Here is a 22,181-nt window from a genome sequence, read left to right as displayed (position 1 = left end):
GTCCCGGGGATTGAACTCTCCGGCCCGGCCGGAAGCCCATTTTTGGGGCAAAAGCAGATTAATTGATACATCTACTTAATTGAAGTGATATTGATGTAGCCAGTCATTCTACTGTACTTCCATTGATCATGTTTTTCTACACAAACCGATTCCTTGTGCCTTTCAGTCATCCATGTTTTATATGAAATGGCTATAGAGAAATATCATCACATCACAACATCTGGATTTTATGAGTGTGGAATCTATTACAGTGCATATTTTTGTCTGGTATCCAGAGGTCCTGTCTGGATTATAGGGACAATACTTCTGTAACCCCTCTGACCTGGAAAGTCTAATAATTATTTCCATTGTTCAATTTGTTAATATGTCACTTTTGCATTTGCACAGCTCCTAGTCTAACGCAATGCACTTCGAAACCACTACATTTACAAAGATAATGCTAAATGAGAAGCTAGGATACTGATTTATCATCTCCAGGAGTATCTATCAACTTAAAAAATACAAACGTGCTTGGAAAGAATTGTGTTTTTGTTGATCTATGTAAATTCCCAGTCATCCAGGTCATAATCTGCACCAGTTGAATCTTGGTAACTGGACTTCTTGTTTTTTGAAGTTGTGTTTGTGTGTAGTGTGCGTTTGTATTCTGAAGTTATTCAAAAACGACTCAGGCAGATATGGTATTACGGTAATGATGGCACATTGTTCAAAATTAATCATCATGAAGTCACTCAACTATTTTGTGAATAAAAAACACTGAGTACTGTAGTTTAAAGGTCAATTTTATTTTCAAATTGTGCAAAAAATATAAAACTCATTTACAGTATACATGACTGTATAAAAACAAGGACACTAAGAGAAATGAAACCGTCACACATTCTTTACATGACTTGCAAAATAATTTTTTTTTTTTTAAAAAAACGAAAAAAAGAGACCAAAAAAAGAAACCATTATTTACAATTGGCATAACTTTACAAAACCCATCATGTACTTCCCATTTCAATCGTGGTATGTTAAAAACCGGAATGCTAAGCATAGCGAAAGGATTGAGGTAGAATAAAGAAATACGTTAGTTACTGAGTGGCCAGACATGAACATGATAAAAATATGAACAATATTTATTCCTCATAAGGACTGATTAGCCAGGTTTGTGGTTCTTGTCCATTTTGCATAAATTTCTCATAAAATGCAGTGAAGTGTAGAATATTGCAAAAGTGCATTAACTAATGATTTTGATTTTGAACATAAAACGTTCCACACTTCCAATAATGGCTCCCATGTCAACATATGAAATGCTTCTGGAACTGAAATGTGACACATTCATCTGTCTTGGGTGGCAAACTTTTTCGTTTGGAAATAAAGGCAGAAGAAGTAAAGCAGGAGTGGGGGAAGTGTTGCAAAAGAGACATTAACATAAAAACAACAACAAAAAAAAAAAGACCAAAATGTTAATACATGGTACGTCTTCAAAATATATATTATGTACACGCTGATTAAATAAAATGTGATCAGTATACATTCTTGCGTATGAAAAAATATTAATAACACCAATGTAAACAAAAACTTTCATAGACCCAGCACCAGCTGTTCAATGCAACATAATTTACAACATTCACACGTGAAGCCTTTCTAAAGTTGTTCTCAATGTGGGAAAACATTTTTTTTTCCTCGATTGACTTAAAATGGGGAAAGAGTTCAGACTGTTTGGAGACGCTCGGCTTCCGCCGAAGGCAGATGGATGGTTGTGGTATCAAACCTGCGAGCACTTCCCGCTCCTCAAGAGCAGGTGAGGTGACTTCCGGGTAGGTGGACAGACGCGTCACTCCCTCACGGCGAAGACGCGGAAGGAGCCTCCTTCTGTGTTGCTCTTGCTGCAAGAAAGACCAAGAACATGATGAGGTAAGGCTGAAAATTATTTTATTAAAAAAAAAAACAAAAACGGAGTACCCGGAGAAAACCCACGCAGGTACGAGGAGAACATTCAAGCTCCACACAGGAAGGTCGGAGCCGGAATCGAACCCACGACCTCGGCACTGTGAGGCCACACTGAGATATTTTAGTTTTTTGCAAAAAAAAAAAATTAAAAATTAAAATAAAAATAAAAAAATTTACAAAAGTTTACGAGTATCTCAGGAAGTGAGGGAAATAAATTAGAGGGAAAAAAGTACGTTTCTCTAAGTCAATATTATATTAAATGAATTAAATGATATTTATTGTGCTTAATATAAATATTCTAATAATAAATATGGCAACTTGGACGGCATGTGCATATTGAGATAGTGTCATGCAAAGCCTTTTTTTTGCAACACAATTGAAAACAAGCACACGTGACATTTTACTGGCACGGACCTGCTAACGTGTGTTAGCATGAGAACGCCTTTATAATTCATTCATCAGTGAAACCTTGAAACCGGACATGAATTGACGATCACAATTGGTCCGCTCACCTGCTGCTATCATATCGCACATAATTATTCGGATACGAAAGAAAGCACTGATTACGTGGTGGTCCGCATTTCCAGCCCGGAGTAATCACATCCACGGTGATTACTCGTAGCTGCCATAATGTTGGCCCACAATATGTGGACCAAAGTACGGACCACCACTCCAGCCTTTTATTGACCCGATCCCGCCTAGCCCAATTGCACGAGCGGGTGTTTTTTTTTTTAATGTTTTTTTTTTTTTACACTTTCATTGTAGTCAGAACGGTCAGACCACTCAGCACTTTGCACGCTCAATTGAAATGCCAAGCTATAAAGTAAGCAAAGCTCCCATGTGTGGCCCATCCGCACAGGCAACCACACCATTACTCTTACAACAGCGCTGGCCACAAAGGCCTCCCTCGCCTACGTTTGCAGCGTCTGAGCCCGGCCGCAGAAACATGATGGCGCGCATGCAAGCGAGCGCTTTAAACACACATGAATCCTGCAATGGTGCGAGGAATAAATGTACCTTTCTTTTCACGCAGATCTCGACTTTGAGCCGCATCCAAAGCGTTTTGGCCGGACGCGAGCGCCGTGCCGAACAAGATAAATATTATGTTTGATTGGATTTTAAAATGGACTTTGATTTGATTTGGAGACTCATCCAGAGTGTGTGGGATGATTCCAACCGCATTCAGGCCTCCGCGTGCAGTGTAAGGTCTTTGGACTGAACAGGGTTTCTCTTAGCCCGCTTCCAAACATGCGCCACAATTTTGTTCAGCAGATTTGACGGTGGGTTGAAGCAAAGAAATTCAGGTCATTTTCAATAAAAAAAACAACCAACAAAAAGCAGATATGTGAATCGAATACAATCTAAATCAGGTGTGAGCAAACTACAGCCCGGGGGCCACATGCGGCCCCTTAAACGTTTTAATCCGGCCCGCCAAACTTGAGAAAAATTAAATGAATAAACCTCATTAATGTTTTATTTTCTAAATATTGTGATTTTTCAAAGATGGATATTTTGCTGTAATGCTTTTGTTTATTTTCATTTCAAATTAAATGTATTTTTTTTTTTCTACGATGATGTGATGTTACCAAAACACTCCAACCGTCTGTTCCTTGTCCGGCCCCTCTGTCAAATTTTGGAACCCATTGTGGCCCACCAATCAAAAAGTTTGCCCATCCCTGATCTAAATGGAGTCAGGAATTTTTCTTAGAAACAATTCTCAAAACGTAGTGTTGGCTTGCAAGGCCCAGTGGTAAATGAAAAACGAGACAATGTGCTAAAGCTGGTGCAATGTGTGAATTTTGCAACATATGCAAATTAACTTCTGAAGTCAATAAAACTGAGTTAAAATATTTAATCGCGTTCATTTTTTTTTTTAACAATTAACTTGAGTTAACATCCCTAGTTCAAAAGTTGTTTTATGGATCTTTCCCGGCCCGTAAATTTACCTTTCAGACTGGATTCCATTTTTCAGCACGCCAACGTAATTCTTTCTCTTGTCCAGAGGGAGGACGTCCACGAAGCCCCCATCGGGTGGGATCGCCCCTGCATGGATGGCTGCCTTACAAATACTGGAGTTCTGTTCACAGAAAGAAGGTACAGTTTAGCACCTTGTCCACAGGTTTATATTTCTTTTCGGTGACGTCCCAGGGCACATTTGCTGCACAGTGCTTGTGTCTGTGACTGTTGACTTGTAACGGGACTGACAGTCCAGGTGTCTCGGGGGAGCTGTGATGTGCAGCCAGCTGGACGTCGTCGGAGGCGAAGTTCGTACAAGGTGAGAGCCTCTTCGACTTCACGTAGACGTTACGTGCCAGTGCCAGCGCTAACTCAACACACTGACTCAGGAAGGTGACGTGAATTCTTGCACATCACTGTTTAGTCTGCTTTACAGTCAAGCAATCCCCTTTCAACATGGCTTCGAAGAGCTCATGAACAGAACGGTCGTCCTGGAAACATTTCGGCTTTTATACACAATCGGACCTCGAAAAATGTTTAGCTTGGGCTACTAGTAACTTAAATAAAGGTAGCACTATAAATTAATGTTTCTCAAAGTCTATTCTTGCCTTTATGTTAAAGTTGAGTGAATACAACAACCACACATTGGACCTCTTTTACAATGATTCCTAAAGAGCCAAAAGGAGTTCCTCAAGGTCTCTATCCAAGTACTCAAATATTTGACTCCAAGGTAATCATTTGTACTGTTCTTAACATAAAGTGAGGTTGTTATGATATGGTATCACCCCCAACACGTAATGTATCCTTGAATGAATGTATGATGTGTTTAGCAAAACCAACAAAAAAAAAAATCACTTACGTCTGCGTAAATGTTGCTGCCAATAACTGGTGACCAGTAAGAGGGTTGACTCTTGCAGTCAGATGGACAGAAGACTCTGAAGAAGCAAATGGACAAAATGTGGCAACACCAAGATTACGTCCCTTGATTTTCATTTTTGCCTTCTTTTTTTTTTTTCAATGTTTTTGGCCATAATTGAGAGGGTCAAAAAAAAACATCTCAACTGTGTAACTCATTATCCGAAAACCGATGACAGTAGAGCTTTTGTGAGTGCACGTGATGAGTCGGTCACCTTGGACAATGTGAGACGGGCTTTTTGAATGGGCAGATTTCGGCCACTGTCGTGTAGCAGTCAAGATTGGTTTCTGTTACAGATGGATAAGAAAATACAAATTACACACGTCAAGCGCGCGTTATCTGACGATGTGACGTTCAGGTCATATTATGTCAGAGCAGTTCTTCTTCTCTTACCTTGTACTTTGGCCATCATGAAAGCATTTCCTGGCTTATATTTACTGTAAAGCACATTCAAAAGAGTGCTTAGACACAGGGAAAATTAATTTTGCTACATAAATTGGAGCTAGAAACAAATTGAGGATTACCTGAAAGACTCAATGGAATTTTTCGTGGCTTTGACAAAGAAGGGAACTTTAGCTTCCATCCGTGTGACGTCTACAAGTCCGCCACTGTTGTCGATCGCACCGAAGTGAATGGCGGCACGGCAAATACTCGATTGCTAATCAAACAATGAGGAAACGCTTTGGTCAGTCACTATTCACCGATGTAGAATTGTTGTATTATTCTCAATCATACTCACCACGTCATAGTAGAGCGTTCCCCAAACTTTGCCTTTTCGATTCATGCAGTTAGCGGGACACTTGTATCTAGAAAAAGATTTCAAATTCTATTCAACAATGATATACGAAATAAATGCTGTCTTTACCAAGATATATATTTTTTAATCAACACTCTCCAAGAGATATTAATTTAATACAGTAGTGCTTTGGAAGAAAAGTTGACAAAACACCATAATCTTTCTCACAAGTCAAAGAAAGAAATAATGTTTGCCACCACAATCACACTAAGACCTACTTCCAAAGTTTTTAGGACACTTTTCCGTGTAAATAAAGACCACCTTAGGGAAGATATTAAATATGCTGGTGACCAACATATATAAGAAATCTTCTCTCAAAAAAATAAAAAAAAACCCTTCTTCACATTAATTGAACCGTATTGGGAGGTAACTAACAATTATTTTAATAAGAGTATTTTTTCAATTAATTGATTAATCTGATGAATATAAATAATTTCCATCCCTACATTCAAAAACGGGATATCTTCAATTGACAGTGCAGGAAATGCACAGACAAATTCATTACGGTTAATAATTCATTAATTAATAATTTTGTTAATGTTTTTTTTTTTTAAGTATCATGTCAGAAAATAGACAATATTGTTGATCAGAGTTTTGCAACGTATAAGCAGATATTTACAAATGGTTTCAAGAAAGTCTGCTGTGGAGACTATTTATTGGAGAGGGGCAGAAATTTAAAGCAAGGTCTGTAAATGATTAATCCTAAACAAAAATAATGATTAATTTAATAACCGATTAATTGCCGATTAATCAATTCATTGTTGTAAAAATAATAGAATTATACCTGTTGCAGGTCACTCCTCTGCACTTGTCTCTCAGTCTGGTCTCACACTTGATGCTCTGAGCTGCAAAAAAAAAAAATAATAATAATAAAAAAAAATTTAAAAAAAAGGTAAAACAATGGAACCAAGGTAAAAAATAATATTCTAATCCTTACCTAGGTTGGTGCTACTAGGATTCCTTGACGATGGGCTGCTTGGCGTAGACGGCCTGGACACGGGTTTCCTCGGAGTGGAGGGCTTGGGTTTGGGTGCGGGTTTCGCCGTTGTGCGAGGCACGACGGGCACTTGAGGCTTCTCCACCTCGTTCATATCTTCAGTCTCTGTGCGCTGGGAGTCTAACATTGGATACAAAGGTTGTCAAGTTGCGGCGTACAGTGGAATGTTTTTTAAAAAATTTTTTATATATAATTCATACAGTGCATGTAAAAACCTTTCAAGTACAGAACACTTATAAAGTACAGTTCAGTTGCATTTTGGAATTGAGTTTTCTGCCGTCATTTAAGCACATTTAGCACAAATTTTTGGTCACAAGTATTTTTGAGACTGTACTAGGTAGTGATGGGAAAATGAAACTTCAAATCTGCTTCATGAACCAGTTGTAGTATTTTTGGACTCCTGTAGATGGCACTCTCTGTTCAACATTGGGCTGAAAGCACACAGAATTTTTTTTTTAAACCCTTTATTTAATCCAACAGTGCCATTGAGAGGACATACAGCAGCTGGTTCATGAAGCAAATTTGAAGCTTCATTTCCGCATCACGAGTACTAGCCATAAAAAGCTTGGGAATCACTGGCTGCATGGCATGGCTCCATTTTATTTAACAACACGGTCGATGCTCACCTTTGTAGCACAAATTATTTCGGCATCCTCCTCCATAGCTGGGAGGGCACTGGGAACAAGGGCGGCCATTTTTATAGGGAGCCTCCCCGATCCAGTTACCCCTGCAGGAAACACACATGGCACACATGTTGACTGAGGGTTGGAACTCGTCAGCATCACTTTGCTCGGCGCTCTTGTAATGACTTTAACACTATTCGCCTGCGGTCAACACTCCTTAAGAAGCTAATAAAAGCCCTCCTCGTTGTCTCTAAATGGAATGGAAACAAGCTCTTATTTTTCTTTCCCGATGCTTCATTTTCTGACTTTGCGTGAGGAATTTGCGTGGCCCCAAAATGTCATTCAGCGTTCAAATAAGCGGTCAAGCTGACAGCTGTGAGTGCGTTCGGAACATAAAGTTCGCTGCCAGGACTTTTAGGAAGAAAAATGTAAGCAAAGAGCAAAGGTGTCATTTCTGGAATCTTTAGTCTTACTTTGGGGAGTAGTTGCACACGAGGTAGACGGCGTTCTCCCACGTTTCCCCCCACACGTTCATCCTCGGACACACATGCACGGCGCAGCCAACTCTGCTCGTGGTGGCCCAAACCACCTGTGAAGAGAGGAGTGGAAGATGGATGTTCGGAATGAATGAAAAGAAACATCTCGTAGGTTAACCTATAAAACTGGCGGCCCATTTTTTTTTTTCCTCAAGTCGTCTCGCTGCCTCAGCTTTCGGGTCAATGGATCATTCCAGAGGAAGCGAGCAGACGTGCGGTCACGATTAACGAGGCCAGTGGGACGCAGCCGAGTGGCCAGCCTGTTTTTATGCCCTCGTCAGACGCTCATCTCGTGTGAACGCACGTCGCTCTCTGGGATTTTACCATCAACCAAATGGAAAAGCCGTTATGCTCTAATATCTTACTCGGAAGCATCCAAGGTAAAATAAAACACCTTATTAAACGGAAAAGTGCTGCAGCGCTGCTAAAGATGAATGATGTGAAGGGGAATACGACGCTGCAGGTTCCAAAACTCCTCCTAACTTTTCCTTCTTTGCCTTCGATCGTGTGTGCGAGCTCAGGAATGTTCAGCTTTTTTTTCCTGCTCGTGACGTTTCGAGGCCGCTGGAAGCAGTGAGTCAGCATGCGGAACTCGCGTGAGGTGTGCTGCGACGTTAGACGAGGAGTCTCCAGCGTTGGAGAGTTTGGTGCAAATAATGTTGCTCAACAAAAAGTGAAAAAAAAAATAATAATAATTCCACACACTACAGAGTAGTTTTGTCAACAACCCGGCAAAATTTGAATGATTAAAAAAAATGAGACAGTACCCAGCCTTGCTCTCAGATACTGTGGGCGTGTCCACTAATTGTCATGTGAATAAACCTGGAAAAATGGATGCTACTTCATCTAATATCTTTCCCATGCCTAAGCACGCGCTACAGCTGTAAAAATAGAACTGCTTCAAGCATTCGATGGCTGGAATAAATCCCACAAAGTCGTTGAGGGTTTTTTTCCGCATTGGGACAACGAGGCGCTCTAATGCAACCACGCCAGTGCATGCAGGCTGTCAGGTCGGACTTTCTTTTTTCCGCTAAAAAATGGATTATTTAAAAGAAAGATTTTCAGGGTGTAAGCAATGCTAACTAGCTAACTGCTCATTGCAATTGTGCAAGGTAAACAAGTGACGTGAACCCAAGTGCTCGAGTTATTATATTGTCGTGGAGGGGGGAACTAACTAGGGACCGCTTAGCCCAAAAGTTTCAAGTCTATATTCTCTATGATTAAATTTGAAAGGAAGGAAACTCCTTGACAAGGTTTGGATGTTCATTTCAAGCAGTGCCCCGCTCACTGCAGCATCTTTAGAGGAATCCAGGTCAAGCATGGAGTGCGAATGACGACCAGATGGTCCTGGTCAGGTTTCAGGCTAAGGGGCACAGGGAGGACTCCGGATGTTTCTGTAAACACATCCGAGCAGCTTCAAGATAAATTTGGAAGGGAATTTTTTTTTTTCTCCAAATGTAGCTACACTCAGTGGCTATAGAAATAAATAAATTAACTAACACTGACATTTGAGGAACAGATAGTTGAATACAAACGGTGCAGCCACACATGTAGATAAACAATATAACAGTACTTCTTGATACATTCTTTATCATCTGCGATGAACGGCTAACAATATTAAAGATTATTATTATTATTATTATGAGTCCATAATAGCAGTTGAGTGGAGTTTGTGTGCATGACCGATTTTAATGAATAAATTAATTAAATCTCTACATTGTTTAATTATGTTATTAATATGTTTTTTTATGAAGAACAATTCAATTAGGATGTCAAATCAGTTATTAAAAAGCACATGACAAAAAAAATGCTTTTGTGGGAAAGGCTGGAACGGATTAATGGCATGTTCATTAATTTTAACTCATTTAATCCCAGCCATTTTCACTTAGAGGAAACCCTTCAATCCCAGCGTTTTTCTGGATTTGGACTGATTTTGTGAGGCTAACATAATATTCTGTTCTAATGCAATACAAACACGGAGCTATGACGCAAATAAAAAAAAAAAGGCTAAGACGTATAAATACGTCTTTGGGAGGCGGGGTCTACGTTTTAGAAAAGGTATATGTATGTTTTATGGATTTAATGGGGAAAGTTGATTTGAGATTTTTACAACCCTCATGAAAACTGCCAAAACAAGTCATTATTATCTTTATAAGCGCCAATTTTCATTCTTTTTTGATAGTGCGAATGTACCAAATGTAGCACGCGTCTATCTTTTATGTATGCTTTGCCTGCTTTCTCCTCACCTGGGTGTAGTGGGTGCACATGGGCCCGGAGCAGCGCTCTGGACACCACGGGTTACACTCGTGAGGGTAAGGATAGGTGTAGTCCTTCACCTCGTCGTACCAGGCCTGAACGTGGAAGGCGGGTGAGCGGTGTCTGTACACACACACACCAAAAAAAAAAACATGTCACTAGGTTCAGTCAAACAGCTTCAGCTACCACGTGATCCTCTCAGCACCTCTTGCCCTCCATAACATGGGAAATGAAAAGAACTACAAAGAATCAAAGCAAACTAAACATGGACAAATCAGGACAGTAAACATGTCTTTTTAAAGATTGCACAGCACGATGGGGGAGAGAGAGAGAGAGAGAAAGAGAGAGAGAGAGACAGAGAGAGAGAGAGAAAGAAAGAGAGAGAGAGAGAGAAAGAGAGAGAGAGAGAGAGAGAGAGAGAGGAAAGAAGGGAATCCTCAGTGGGTGTGCTGGCACGGGAAGAAAAGAAGAGAAAGGGGGAGGAGGTATGACGGCTCAGTGAGAATGAGAGCAGATTCCTGGAAGGGCACCTGCTGTGATAGCAACACACAGAGGTCTACTGTGGTCACACACACACACACACACCCCCACGCACACACACACGCATTCATACAACAGTCAACCCCTACATACTGTACACTGCATAGACAAAATTAAACATTGCGGATGGAGGTATTTCCCATTACTTTTGTCCACATACACTAGCACCCACCCAACACAGCTTTTTAAAAAAAATAAATAAATTAAGATTAAATGAAGCAGTGGGAATAGACTTTGTATAACAGCAGTTTAATGGCTTCCCAGTGACACATAGACATAACCCAGACAACATGCACATGGTTAACACTAAAGAAGGTAATAAATTCATTTTAAACACAGATTAGCAGCGTTTGGCAGAATTTTGGCTGGATTTATGGGTGCCCTTTGGGAGGGGGGAAAAAAAAAAAAGTATGAATGACAGAGTGTGGTGGCGGCCAGCAGTGGAGACAGGAAAAAAGACTACTTGCAATTGGCACGATTTTCACCTGCGCTCAGCCAGACGGGCCTGTCGACAACACTTAAGTGATTGCCAGTGACTGTCAATGTGAAATGAGTTACCGGCAGATGTCGTTAGCGACACCGTGTGTAAATGAGCCAAGCACACACACGCGCACACACACACACACACGCGCACGCGCACGCACGCGGGCGCTGGATCATGCATGAGGAAGGAGTCGCTGTTATATTCCAGTTGCTACATCTTAAAGGCAAACTATTAAAGCGGAAGGTATGTGTGGATTATAGGCACCCAAGGCTCAAAATGACTTTTTTTTTCTTTGCCGAGTAGACTTCATTTGAGGAGCAACATTATAGATTTTAGGAGCACCCTATTTTATTGGCAAACAAAAATACGGATATATAACGAATGAATATTGATTTGTCTTTTTTCATATAATCAACAATTTTTCTTTTTTAAATCCATGTGGTGCATAGCAACAAACTATTTTCTTCTCTAGAAAAAAAAAAAAATTAGGGGATCATTTCAAACACAAATATAAATTTCAATACAAGTTCACTATTTCCGAATGGATTGCATGTTTTTTTTTTTTTTTTTTATAAAATTTACATTTATTTTTTTTTGTATTTATTTATTTTTTTTAACGACTGTAATGTAATTGAGATTTGTTGTGCAGTCGTCAAAATCCAAATCAAAACTTGGGACTCTATATTTAAAAAAGACAAATAACATTGATGACCCAAGCACTTAAATCCGGTGCTTCACGATAACGAAAATTTTAGGTTGGGTTAGAAATTAGCAGAGCTTCTCCGTCTTTCCTCGTCATCCCTCGAGAGAACGATACATGTCAAAAATGTAGTAATGTGTCGCTAGTAATTTAGAAGCGACTGTTCATGTCAATGGAAGCCAATAACATTTCTGACACCTGGAAGTATCCTATTATGAACAAATATTCCAAAATTATGCATGCCTTTATGTCCAGAGTTTGTAATTTATTTTGTATTAATTTCTACTTGTAAACACAAAAAAAAATTATAATCACTGTACATTGAGGAAGTACTCAAAAGATAACATTTTAGAAGGTCTCACCTGCCCCAGTGAACGGCCAAGTTCTGCCCGATGGACATGAGCAGGTCCTGAGGTCCATGATCCCACTGGCACACCTCGGCCCAGTGAGTGGCGGACCTCTCCAGCTCGTCGTCCCACACCTGTCCACATTCAACAGACCACTTAGAAGTCCAATTCGGACAACTAAATGCTCGTCATGAAGCAACGCTACGATTGGACATTTTGGTTGTCCCTAGGACCTTCAGGTCCTGGATTTGAAGGATATTGAATAAATTCTCAAACAGTTTTCCATAGCAGAGAGGACACCTTACTCCGCCTCGGAGAGAAACTCCTCAGTAAATTTCCAGTCTTTTGGTGGTCTCACACACGCACACATTTTTTTTTTTTAGCACACCACCTAACCTTCAAGGAGTCCCAACAACAATAATTGCTCAACCTTGCCCTCTCCAGTGCCATGCAGGCTCCTAACAAGCCCCCCCCCCCCCCCTTCACTTGTCTTCACCAGCGTGAAACAGGTAGACCGCACAAAGTCAGCATTAATAACCAGCTTGTTAAAAATGAAACACACAACACAGTAGGCTAGTAATAGCGTGCCGTCATGGCGGCATGTTTCCAGCTGAGAGAAAAAGATTTGAATTGAACGATAGTCAAACTTTGCAAAGGTAAGTTAACCCTTTAAGCACTTTCCATTTTCCATGCCGACTATTAACAGGGATTGGAGGTCTGCGGTTAAATGAGTGCCTGCTTATTTATTTATTTATCCCCATAATTGGCTATACCACAGGTGTCAAACTCAAGGCCCGGGGGCCAGATTTGGCCCGCGACCTCATTTTACGTGGCCCGCGAAGGGCAAATCATGTGTCACATTTTCTTCACTTTTAACATTGCGATACTATTATACTATATTATAAACTTTTTCAAAATTAATTTATAACCTGTCAGACATTTATAAGCGAATGATGAAGCCTTAATCCATGTTTCAGCGAAAAGGGACAGTTCATTTTTATTTGCTCCATTGCACATTCGTACTATTTGATCTCGTGCCCGTGTTAGGGCACCCTCTGACCTCTGACGCTTACACTTAGTATGTACAGTATGATCATTCTTACGATGTTTTTCACCTTCACTGTTTCGAGAAAAGCCCAAGATCCCAAAAGTGCAAATGCGCTCAGGAATGTTTCAAGCTCAACCGTGAACACAACTCCCCTGAAATGATTTGGAGTGGCTTACTGTTTCGAGATCCCCCATGACCCTTCAAAAACAACAAGTGACTGATTCCATGACAAAAAAAATACATATTTACGGGATTTCTTTCCTGCAGGCATGGGAAAACTGCAGCCTGGGGGCCACTTGCGGCCCATTAAATTTTTTTAATCCGGCCCAGTGAACTTGAAAAAAATTAATTAAATAAACCTGGTTAATGTTTTATATTCCCTGTAATTATGATGTTACCCCACTAGGAGGAGCACCCTAAATTGATTGGCTCTGTTGGGGGTGGATCCTCTTACGCAAAGTTTCCACTTGACTTTTTGACCCAGCAGCCATTCTGTAAAGATGAGCGTAGCTAAGAAAAGGAAAGTGGAGAACTAAATATTTTTTTCACAGAACACCGATCAGTTACTGTTTGCCTGATATGCCAAGAAACCGTGTCGGTTTTCAAAAAGTACAATATTAGCCGTCACTTTGCCACAAAACACGCTAACTATGGCAGCAAGGTGTCAACAAAAAAAAAATTCTCGGGACTCCCCGTGAACATCCTCAATGTGCCTTAAAAATACACATTGGCATGGCTTGGAAATTTTTACTAGTCCCCATGACTCATCAAAAAGCATCAAATGCAAGTTTCTATGGCAACCTGCGCAAATGTGGTGGAAACATTTTCAGACTGTTTCAAGCTCCACCTTGAACAATGTAACCACATTCCCATAAAAATTTTTTTTAAAAATAGTACAGATTTGACGCACTAAAATCCATGGCAGGAGACACAAAAGAGCATTTTGGCTAACCTTTGGAAACAATTCAGCAAAAAAAATAAATATATATATATATATATATATCGAAGATATTTCAAAAGAGCCATCTTGGTGACCTTGCCGACCGGTCCAATTGGCTTGACGTGCAATGAGTTTTCGCAAGTGTGCCTCACCATGTACTCCATGTCGGCCGCGCTGGGGTACACCGAGCCCCTCAGCTTGTTGTGCAGCTGCAAAATCTCCTCCCGGTCCGACCAGCGGATGGCACGTTTGCTCCTGCTGCCGTTTGCATCTTGGCCGGTGCTGTTGTGACCCACTTCTTGGTCCTCGTAGCGACTCAACAGCTGCCTGAGCGCCTGGGAGTCGGGCAGGAAGAGAGCCGCCGTGCTTCCGAGCCAGGAGAGCAGCAGGACGTTGAGGAGCGGGATGAAGGACATTGTTGCCACTATGTCGATTGAACACAGCGGATTTTTTTTTTTTTTTTTTATGAGTGAGGGAAGCTGGTCGTGACTCAACCTGCCGGGAGGGAACATTTCATCAGTTTCTTCCTGCTGAGGGAGTACAAATTACAACAATTGACTGATTACACATCTCATGCACTGAAATATGTTCCTGCTTTGAATTTTTACTGAATCATAATATTGACACATTGTTGCCAAATGATTAGATGCGTAATGTGACGATAGGACGGTGGATGATTAAGGCTTAATCAACGTTTCAGCGAAAAGGGACAGCTCATTTTTATTTGAGTAATCAGACGATTGGATAATAACCAGAAATGCTGTCACGAGTGCACACACGACTCAGACATCGCCGCTCGGTATGACGAGACGGCTTTATAATATCGTTATTCATTTCGTGTTTAATATTGGGGTAACACTACTGAGACAATTCATATTATATCCTAGTGTTGAATTTTTTGGGTTAGAGTTTTTATCCAATCAGAATTCCGCTAGCTCGTGTTGCCAGGCAGATTTCACGATACCAGTAGCACGCACCATTCGTCCGAGGCCTTCAGATACAATCGTGTGGGGGTCTCTTCTGTGTCTCAAGGGGGGGGTTATACTGTTGATCGACAGTTGCGATAGCCAATCAGATCACGAGTTGGGTACTGCAAGCCTTCTCGCTGGCCTTAAGTTGAAGGTGATGAACGCAACATTATATTGCACAAAACCGAACACCTGTCTGAAGAGTGACCATTATTATCTTGGGTAGGCCTTTTTTTTTTTTTTTTTAGCTACAGCTCAGCATTGAATCTCATTTTGTCGCTAATGTTGCAGCCAATAATGATTTAATGACTAACAAGAGGGAGGCCTTGTTCAAATAAAGCGAGAAAGGTGCAGCGGGTCCGTGTGAACCCAGAAGAAAATAAACGGCTCTCGCTCGCACTGCTCTCGCTCCTTATCCTTGAATCCCTTCACCTCTTTCCCCCTGGCTGCAACGAGGCGGCTTGAGGTCTGGCACCGGCTCTGTGTCAACATGCCTTGCCAGGGGCAGCTGAGCCAGGCACCAGGCACCAGGCACCAGACCCTACTGCTGCTGCTCGCACTCAACCGAGCGCAGCTTCGCGGCTCGGGCCCTTCTCATGGCTCTCCTGAATTTTAGACCCGAGTGACAGACGGGGCGAGAAGACGGATGCATATCGTCTGGCCCCTTGAGAACTCCCGGCAGAGGGGGTGGGGCTGACCTTTTCTTCACCTCAGCACCACGCTTGCACGTCAATTCCACTTTCTGAGTGGCATGACACATACAGTGGTGTGCAAAGTGTGGCCAGGGGGCCATTTGGTGGCCCACTGCCCATTCCTTGACCGGTCGGTCACATATTCTCATATAGTGGGTCCAAGACGAATCTTGTTTTTCAAGATGAGCAGTTTTTGTCATGCAACACGTGCATGATTCGGCAAGGGACCATATTTGGCGACTTCCAACTACATTTGTCCAAGGCTCACCGTGAGCCAAAAGTTACCAATAAATGAATACTGCAGAAAATATCAAATATAAAATAAATATGATAGCCTTGACAGATGATTAATTCAGGATATACCATTTTAATTCAGCCGGTGATGACAACACCCCCAAATTGAATGGATAACTATGATTACATAACGACATTCATAAGTTTTCTTCACGTCTTATCAATCACATTGGTATTGCAACTTAGGCGTTTTACTTGTCAATCAAAGTGCTTCATAACGATATACAAAAGAAATAATGACAGACGTGGAAGAAGTCATTTTTAGCGCTCCCATAATCATTTTGGATTCCAATGTTGAATTCCCACAATGATGTCTTTTAAAATGCAATACACTATACAAAACTGGTATGACTGAATAAAAAAAAAAAAAAAGACTCAAGGCAGATTTAGGCAACAACAATAAACTTATCTCACCTCTGCTGGTCTTCTGTCACTATTCGCTTGCTTGAGGGCGCTCTTGTATTCCCGTGTGAGGATCTGCAGAGAGTTGTCTGCACGCAGGATGTGTCTACAGTCAGAGCAGCTTTGAGAGCCTTATATAGAGAAAGGACCCCTCAGGATCAGAGGAGGGGAAGGGAAAAGAAGGGGGGCGGGCGGGGTGACCCTCCCCCACACCAGCTTCCCTGAAATGTTCCTGGCTCAGCGTGCTCACGAGCAGCAGCAGCAGCAGCAGCAGCCTCACGTCAGGAGGGAAAACTACAAATAATGTTCATCATCACGCTGACAAATGAGTCGAGCAGCCGGATCAGCGGCCCAGAGTGGAGTTTGGCTGACTGACTTCTGCTCACACGTGTGCGCGTGCAAGCACTTGACAGGAGCGCACGCACACACAGATAGTTCACTCTTCAAGTCGAGACGAACAACTTCATCAAACTGTCGGCGATGGTGTGAGATTATAAACATAAGGCACGCAGTCGGCGGTCATGGCGGGTAATAGACGATCATTTTTGGAGTGAGATAACGAGTTGCAGGTGTACAGTATCTGCACGCAAAGATATTGGTACCGGTATCGGTAGTGATACGATACTAGTCCCAATCGGTGAAGAAAGGCGACGCCACCATCCCGTTCCAACACTTTCCGTGACAAGTGGCTGGTTGGCACATGAATGACGTAAAAGGACAGTAAGATTTTGCAACGGGGGTTTTCCAAATTACCACTTTTATTGCATTTCATTTGCAGTGTTAAGCTATCATGTTGCTGTGACATCCTGATTATTTTTTTTTTAAATGCAGTGGGTGCAGATTAGAAAAAATATGTGCGTTTTGTAATTAACAAGAACAGGTATGTGTTAAAAGGGGGGGGGGGGAACACAAATACGTACCAGGCTCAACTGTTCCTCAAAAAGCAGGCAAAGGTCGCGTTTCTCAAATTATTTACTTTTATTGTAAACAAGAAGTTACATTATGCACAGTTTAAACATTAAAACTGTGATAAAATAAAGAAAAAAAACACTACTTAATAATTCAATTCAAGCGGATTGCACACCACCGTTAAAAATTGGCCCGGAATAAATTTTCGAAAACAAAAAGCACTAAGATATTAAAAGAAAGTGTAAGTTTGTACGGAAGTGTGGAACTGCTATTGTGGAATAAAAAGTTTTGGCAAATCCTGTATGTTCAAACATTAGCAAAAAAAAAAAAAGTTTAAGCAACTGTAACAATATGGAATGTAATATTTAATTCAATGATTCTTTGCGTACCGATAGAGAACCCGCTCACCGCACTTTGAGAACCACTGGGCTAGCTCTTAACCACAGTTGGAAATACTTCTCGTTGTTGTCATCCAAGGACATTGAAAGGAACAAGCCAAATCTGACAAAGTGAGAAGTGGAAAATACAGATGGCTTCAAATGGAGGAAGTTATCAGAAATACCTAAAAAAATCTACTTAAGTAGTAGCAAAGTATTTGTACTTTGTTCTTCCCACCATGGGATGAGGCGCATACTGGATTATGTATACACTCGAATACATAATTCATACAATTTCAGTGGAAACCTTTCTGACGTTATATAATCAGAAGCAGGTGGGATTGCAGTTTTTCTTTGTGGTGTTCGAGGGGGAACCACCATCATGCACACACACACACACGGTACTACAGTGCCCACGTTTATTTAGATAGGGACTGGAGGAGGTGGTTTGGAGAACCTCTAAACATGACGCACACACGCAAGCTCCAGTGGGGAGGAAAGCGGGAGAGAGACTAAATGAAGGCGGCATATGGAACATGAAGCTGATTAGCAAAACAAACCACACAAGGGCATTGAAACGTCCGCTGTTTGCTTGACGACACCAAGTTGAGCGACTTCGAGGGTTGCTTTGATTTGTGTTTCACCTGAGACGCCGCGACAGGGCAAACCGAGGCACCGTGAGATTGGGCCACATCAATGACACAATTGGACCTGAAGGCACTTCGGGTTCAAACAAAACAAAATGGTCGACGAGTTGACTTTAGAACATTTAGGTTGGCAAATAAAAGCAACGCATTTAAACCCTGTACCGTCTCGAACGAGAGAGCAAGTGCAATGATAACACAAAAATATTGTCGCGTGCCTGCCTCATGTATACAGGAAACAAATCATTATTTTCTCAAACTTTCTCCAATATATATCAGTAATCATGCCCAAAAATGTACATTTTAGAATTAACCTAAAGCCGTCGCATCATGTAGGCATAAAAAGCAGGATTACAGCAGACCATGTTAAAAATAAGCCACTTTTCTAATTTTTTGTTTCAAATTTGCAGGCTCAAATGTTTTTTTTTGCAATCTAGTGGTCAATAGTGGTATTACATTCGATATTATTAACAACAGAACAGAGTCATTAAACGTGAAAAAAAAATAATAATCCAAATCCATGCAATAGTGGGGCTGCAAACTGGGTGGGTTTACTGCTGTCGATAATCATGTTTTTTGGCATCTCGTCTTCCAATTGGCCAGTTTTCAGGGGACTTGCCACGAACTATAACGCACCGTTGACTGGCAAATTGTGTGGCCAAGGTGACACAGTCATGTGCGCTCATGTATGAGTTTGTTAGTTGATCAGATAATCAGCAAGGTCTACAGAAGCTAGATAACAATCCTGATCATTTGAATCACCATTAGAGATCGCAACTCACCCAGAAGTCGATTGCTGAGATGGTCCCCAGTCGTCACTTAAAATGAGAAAACGACTCTGGTAGACAAATGTCATTTTTAGCAGTCTACTGAATGAGATTGAACCTGAAAAGTTACATGAAAAATGACTCACCGCTTTTTGACCCATGTTGACATTTCAATGAGTTACTCAGCCATGTTCCAAAGCGCTAGTCCTCATTAAGGTCAGAGGTGATCTGGAGCATATCCCAGGTGAATTGGGGTGAAAGGCGGGATACGAAGAGGACTGGCCGCCAATCACAGGACACATTTAGAGCAGTTCGCATTAACATCCACATCAACACTATGCAGGAATTGAACCAAGTCAGTTGTACACCATTTGTGACTCAAATACTGCTTCTCACAGAGTTGGATTTATCATCATTGCACTACAATTCCATCTTCTGACAACGCTCGTGCGGATTTGACCACGTAGCCGAGCTATTCCAGTTGAATGGAGTTTGAACCTATTTTATAGCGCGCATAGCAAACAGCAGGAGCAAGAACCTCTTGCCAGTTGCAGTAAGTAGCAAGGACGTATTAGGATTATGTGAAGCGGATAGTGACACCAGATGTGAGTTAGACATCTTTGTCACAACTCGGTATTAAAGCAGTCGAAAGGGTAAATTATTTTACATGTTTATTAATGTTCATCTCAATCACTGGAGTGTGGAGACGATTCACTTTTTAGATAATCCTTGAGAAGGATTAATGAGGACCTTGTGTTAAAATGTATTTATTTATTTTTTTGCCTTGGGCCCGCAAATGACTAAATAGGAACAAGACGCAAATAAAACTGCGACCGGTTTAAATAGAATTTCGGAAAATAAAATGCCTATGTCGTCCATGTGGAATATTAAAAAAAAAAACGTTATTCCCAACCGCAGTGTCGCAGCAAATCATACAATATTTATTGGTCTGAAAAATAACGTTTGCGGATCCTTCCACAGGCTGAATAATTACTCTTGCACTAAATGGCAAATGGTCCAATTTGTGATTCCGCTGGCTGCCACCCATTGAACAGACTAGTTTTTGTGTTCAACTAAAAAGGCTAAAAAAGAATTTCAATATCTACAATTTTTGGGCTATGCATTCTCTCCAAAATATAATACACAATATGTGCCTTGTTCAATAAAGGTTGCGAAACTCTGTTAACAAGACACAAAAATCTCCCAGGAATTCCCATAAATACTTGGGATGTACAGTAATATTGTTCGAAACACAATAGCAAGCCACAGAACGACAATAAAAAAGTTAAACACACACACACAAAAAAACAAATGTAAGGTTAAATACCAGTTCACATCGATACAGTATAAACGAAATGCTGCCAGAATAAAAACATGGCTATCGTCGATTTGTCCAAACCACACGTACTCGCTGCGAGTATAACGTCAACATGAAAAGGGCATCGATTGTTTTCCTGGACATGTGAAGCAGCGCCGTAGCGGTATACATTTTTCATCCCATAGCTCACGTTTCCGAGCAAATATGGGCCCCATTATAATAAACCACTCACTCAACTTTCATTCGGGCAAACCCACTGCGTTACATTTGAGACTTTGGAAGGCTTTTTTGTGGCCACTCACAGTCAAATTAGATAGCGACTTCAAGGCCACGGTGGTCCGACGTTGAATATTAGAATAGAATGGCTTCAACGGCCTGTAATTATTCACGTTGCGATTGAATTCAAACTGACAGCTTTTGACTTGCGTGCTGACGTGAGTTAAAAAGACCTCAGCGGATGCATTTGGAAGCAGCTGCTGGAGCTGCAAACAGTACAATACGTCCTTCGCGCGGGAGCACAAGGTCACGAGTCGACTCCCAAAACTGACAGCACTTTTTGCTCGTGTACTTTGGAGGATTGTGGCCCTTTGATTAAAAATGGCACATGGCGATGCCGTGAGGTCACTTTTGACAGTTTTACCGCAATTAACCGCCTGGAGAACAAAAGAGCGGGAGTCTCACTAGAGATGGGTAAATGAAGCTTCAAATCTGCTTCATGAAGCAGTTGTAGTATTTTTGGACTCCAGTAGATGGCACTCTCGGTTCAACATTGGGCTGAAAGCACACCGACTCGACGTTTTTTAAACCCTTTATTTAAACCAACAATGACATCTAGAGGACTTAAAAATGCTTCATGAAGCAAATTTGAAGCTTCAATTTCACTAAGTCTCGTGCTACAAAAGCGAATAGGAAGCCAATCAGAGGTTTCTTGCTGCAAACTAGAACGCAAAAATATTACATTAACTGAAAATTGACCCGGATGAGTAAATTGTATTGATTGCATTACACAACCCAGTGCCAAGATGTTGAACTAAAGGTCATTTTGACCTTATTCAATCTTTTGAACGCAACTTGAATGTTCCAGTACTTTCCACACAACTGGCTGCTCTTACAAAGCACCCCGATTTTCCCGCCCCATTGCCACGGATGTCAGCTTCAACACATTTTTGTTACGCTTCCAGTTTCTGCAACGTGATGACAATTCAGTAGCCACTCCCCTCTGATGGCAACATACTTCCGATCAATTGTTAGGCATCGTCGACTTAACCTCACGATATCAAAATGACGGTTTTAAATTTGAAATTGAATTGAACCATCAAACAAGCACCAGTGGAGAATTCTGCCGCTAAACTTGTTAAAACAGGGAAAAGTCCTGAAACATTCAAAAACGTCAGATTAACCATGTTTATGGATCATCGAGACAATTTTACGCAGTTTTTCCGTGTGCAGACATGTCATACAGTCATCTAAGGCAATTTTCGTTTTTTTTTTTATTCCACTTGACTAATGCTGGCGATCTGCCGCAGAGCAAAGCATCCACGTTTTCTAGGACGTCCTAGTTTTTGTGAAGAAGGAGGGATTGAAAACAAGCAGACCAAGCAGATTTTTCAATGACGGGTCTGCTTTCCATTATGCGGAGGCGAGCTGCGCCGCAGGACCGAGCTCGCTGCGAGACAAGCCAGTCACACCGCAAGAGTCGAACCTGCTGCAAACGCGTTGAACGGTGTGCGTCGCAAGAC

The 22,181-nt window shown here is 41.3% G+C and overlaps 1 protein-coding gene across 1 annotated transcript; it reads right to left on the bottom strand.

Moving 5' to 3' along the window:
- Nucleotides 1-761: 761 nt before the first annotated feature.
- On the bottom strand, nucleotides 762-19,402 carry crispld2 (cysteine-rich secretory protein LCCL domain containing 2). The gene is made up of 15 exons (XM_088295547.1): nucleotides 16,440-19,402; nucleotides 14,224-14,566; nucleotides 12,099-12,217; nucleotides 10,003-10,135; nucleotides 7,694-7,809; nucleotides 7,224-7,324; nucleotides 6,538-6,717; nucleotides 6,385-6,445; nucleotides 5,544-5,610; nucleotides 5,329-5,462; nucleotides 5,198-5,241; nucleotides 5,019-5,091; nucleotides 4,748-4,823; nucleotides 3,879-4,009; nucleotides 762-1,868 (listed from the first exon to the last, which is right to left on the bottom strand). Exons 2-15 carry the CDS (start codon nucleotides 14,485-14,487, stop codon nucleotides 1,817-1,819), a joined length of 1,551 nt encoding a protein of 516 aa, XP_088151673.1. The 5' UTR covers nucleotides 14,488-14,566; nucleotides 16,440-19,402; the 3' UTR covers nucleotides 762-1,816.
- Between the last annotated feature and the right edge of the window lie 2,779 nt (nucleotides 19,403-22,181).

Source organism: Idiotropiscis lumnitzeri, chromosome 5 (assembly GCF_059441095.1).
Source record: "Idiotropiscis lumnitzeri isolate Australia: NSW breed Sydney's pygmy pipehorse chromosome 5, RoL_Ilum_1.0, whole genome shotgun sequence".
NCBI classification, from domain to species: Eukaryota; Metazoa; Chordata; class Actinopteri; order Syngnathiformes; family Syngnathidae; genus Idiotropiscis; species Idiotropiscis lumnitzeri.
The sequence above is the reverse complement of the archived record's forward strand: the minus strand, read 5'-3'. Positions and strand labels throughout refer to the sequence as shown.

Excerpts from the sequence above, each read along its gene's own strand:
- crispld2 (XM_088295547.1), bottom strand. The coding sequence starts at position 14,487 with ATGTCCTTCATCCCGCTCCTCAACGTCCTGCTGCTCTCCTGGCTCGGA. Across the intron at positions 6,718-7,223 it reads AAATAATTTGTGCTACAAAG|ACTCCCAGCGCACAGAGACT; the intron begins GTGAGCATCGAC and ends ATCCAATGTTAG. Across the intron at positions 4,824-5,018 it reads CCCGTCTCACATTGTCCAAG|AGTCTTCTGTCCATCTGACT; the intron begins GTGACCGACTCA and ends TTGCTTCTTCAG.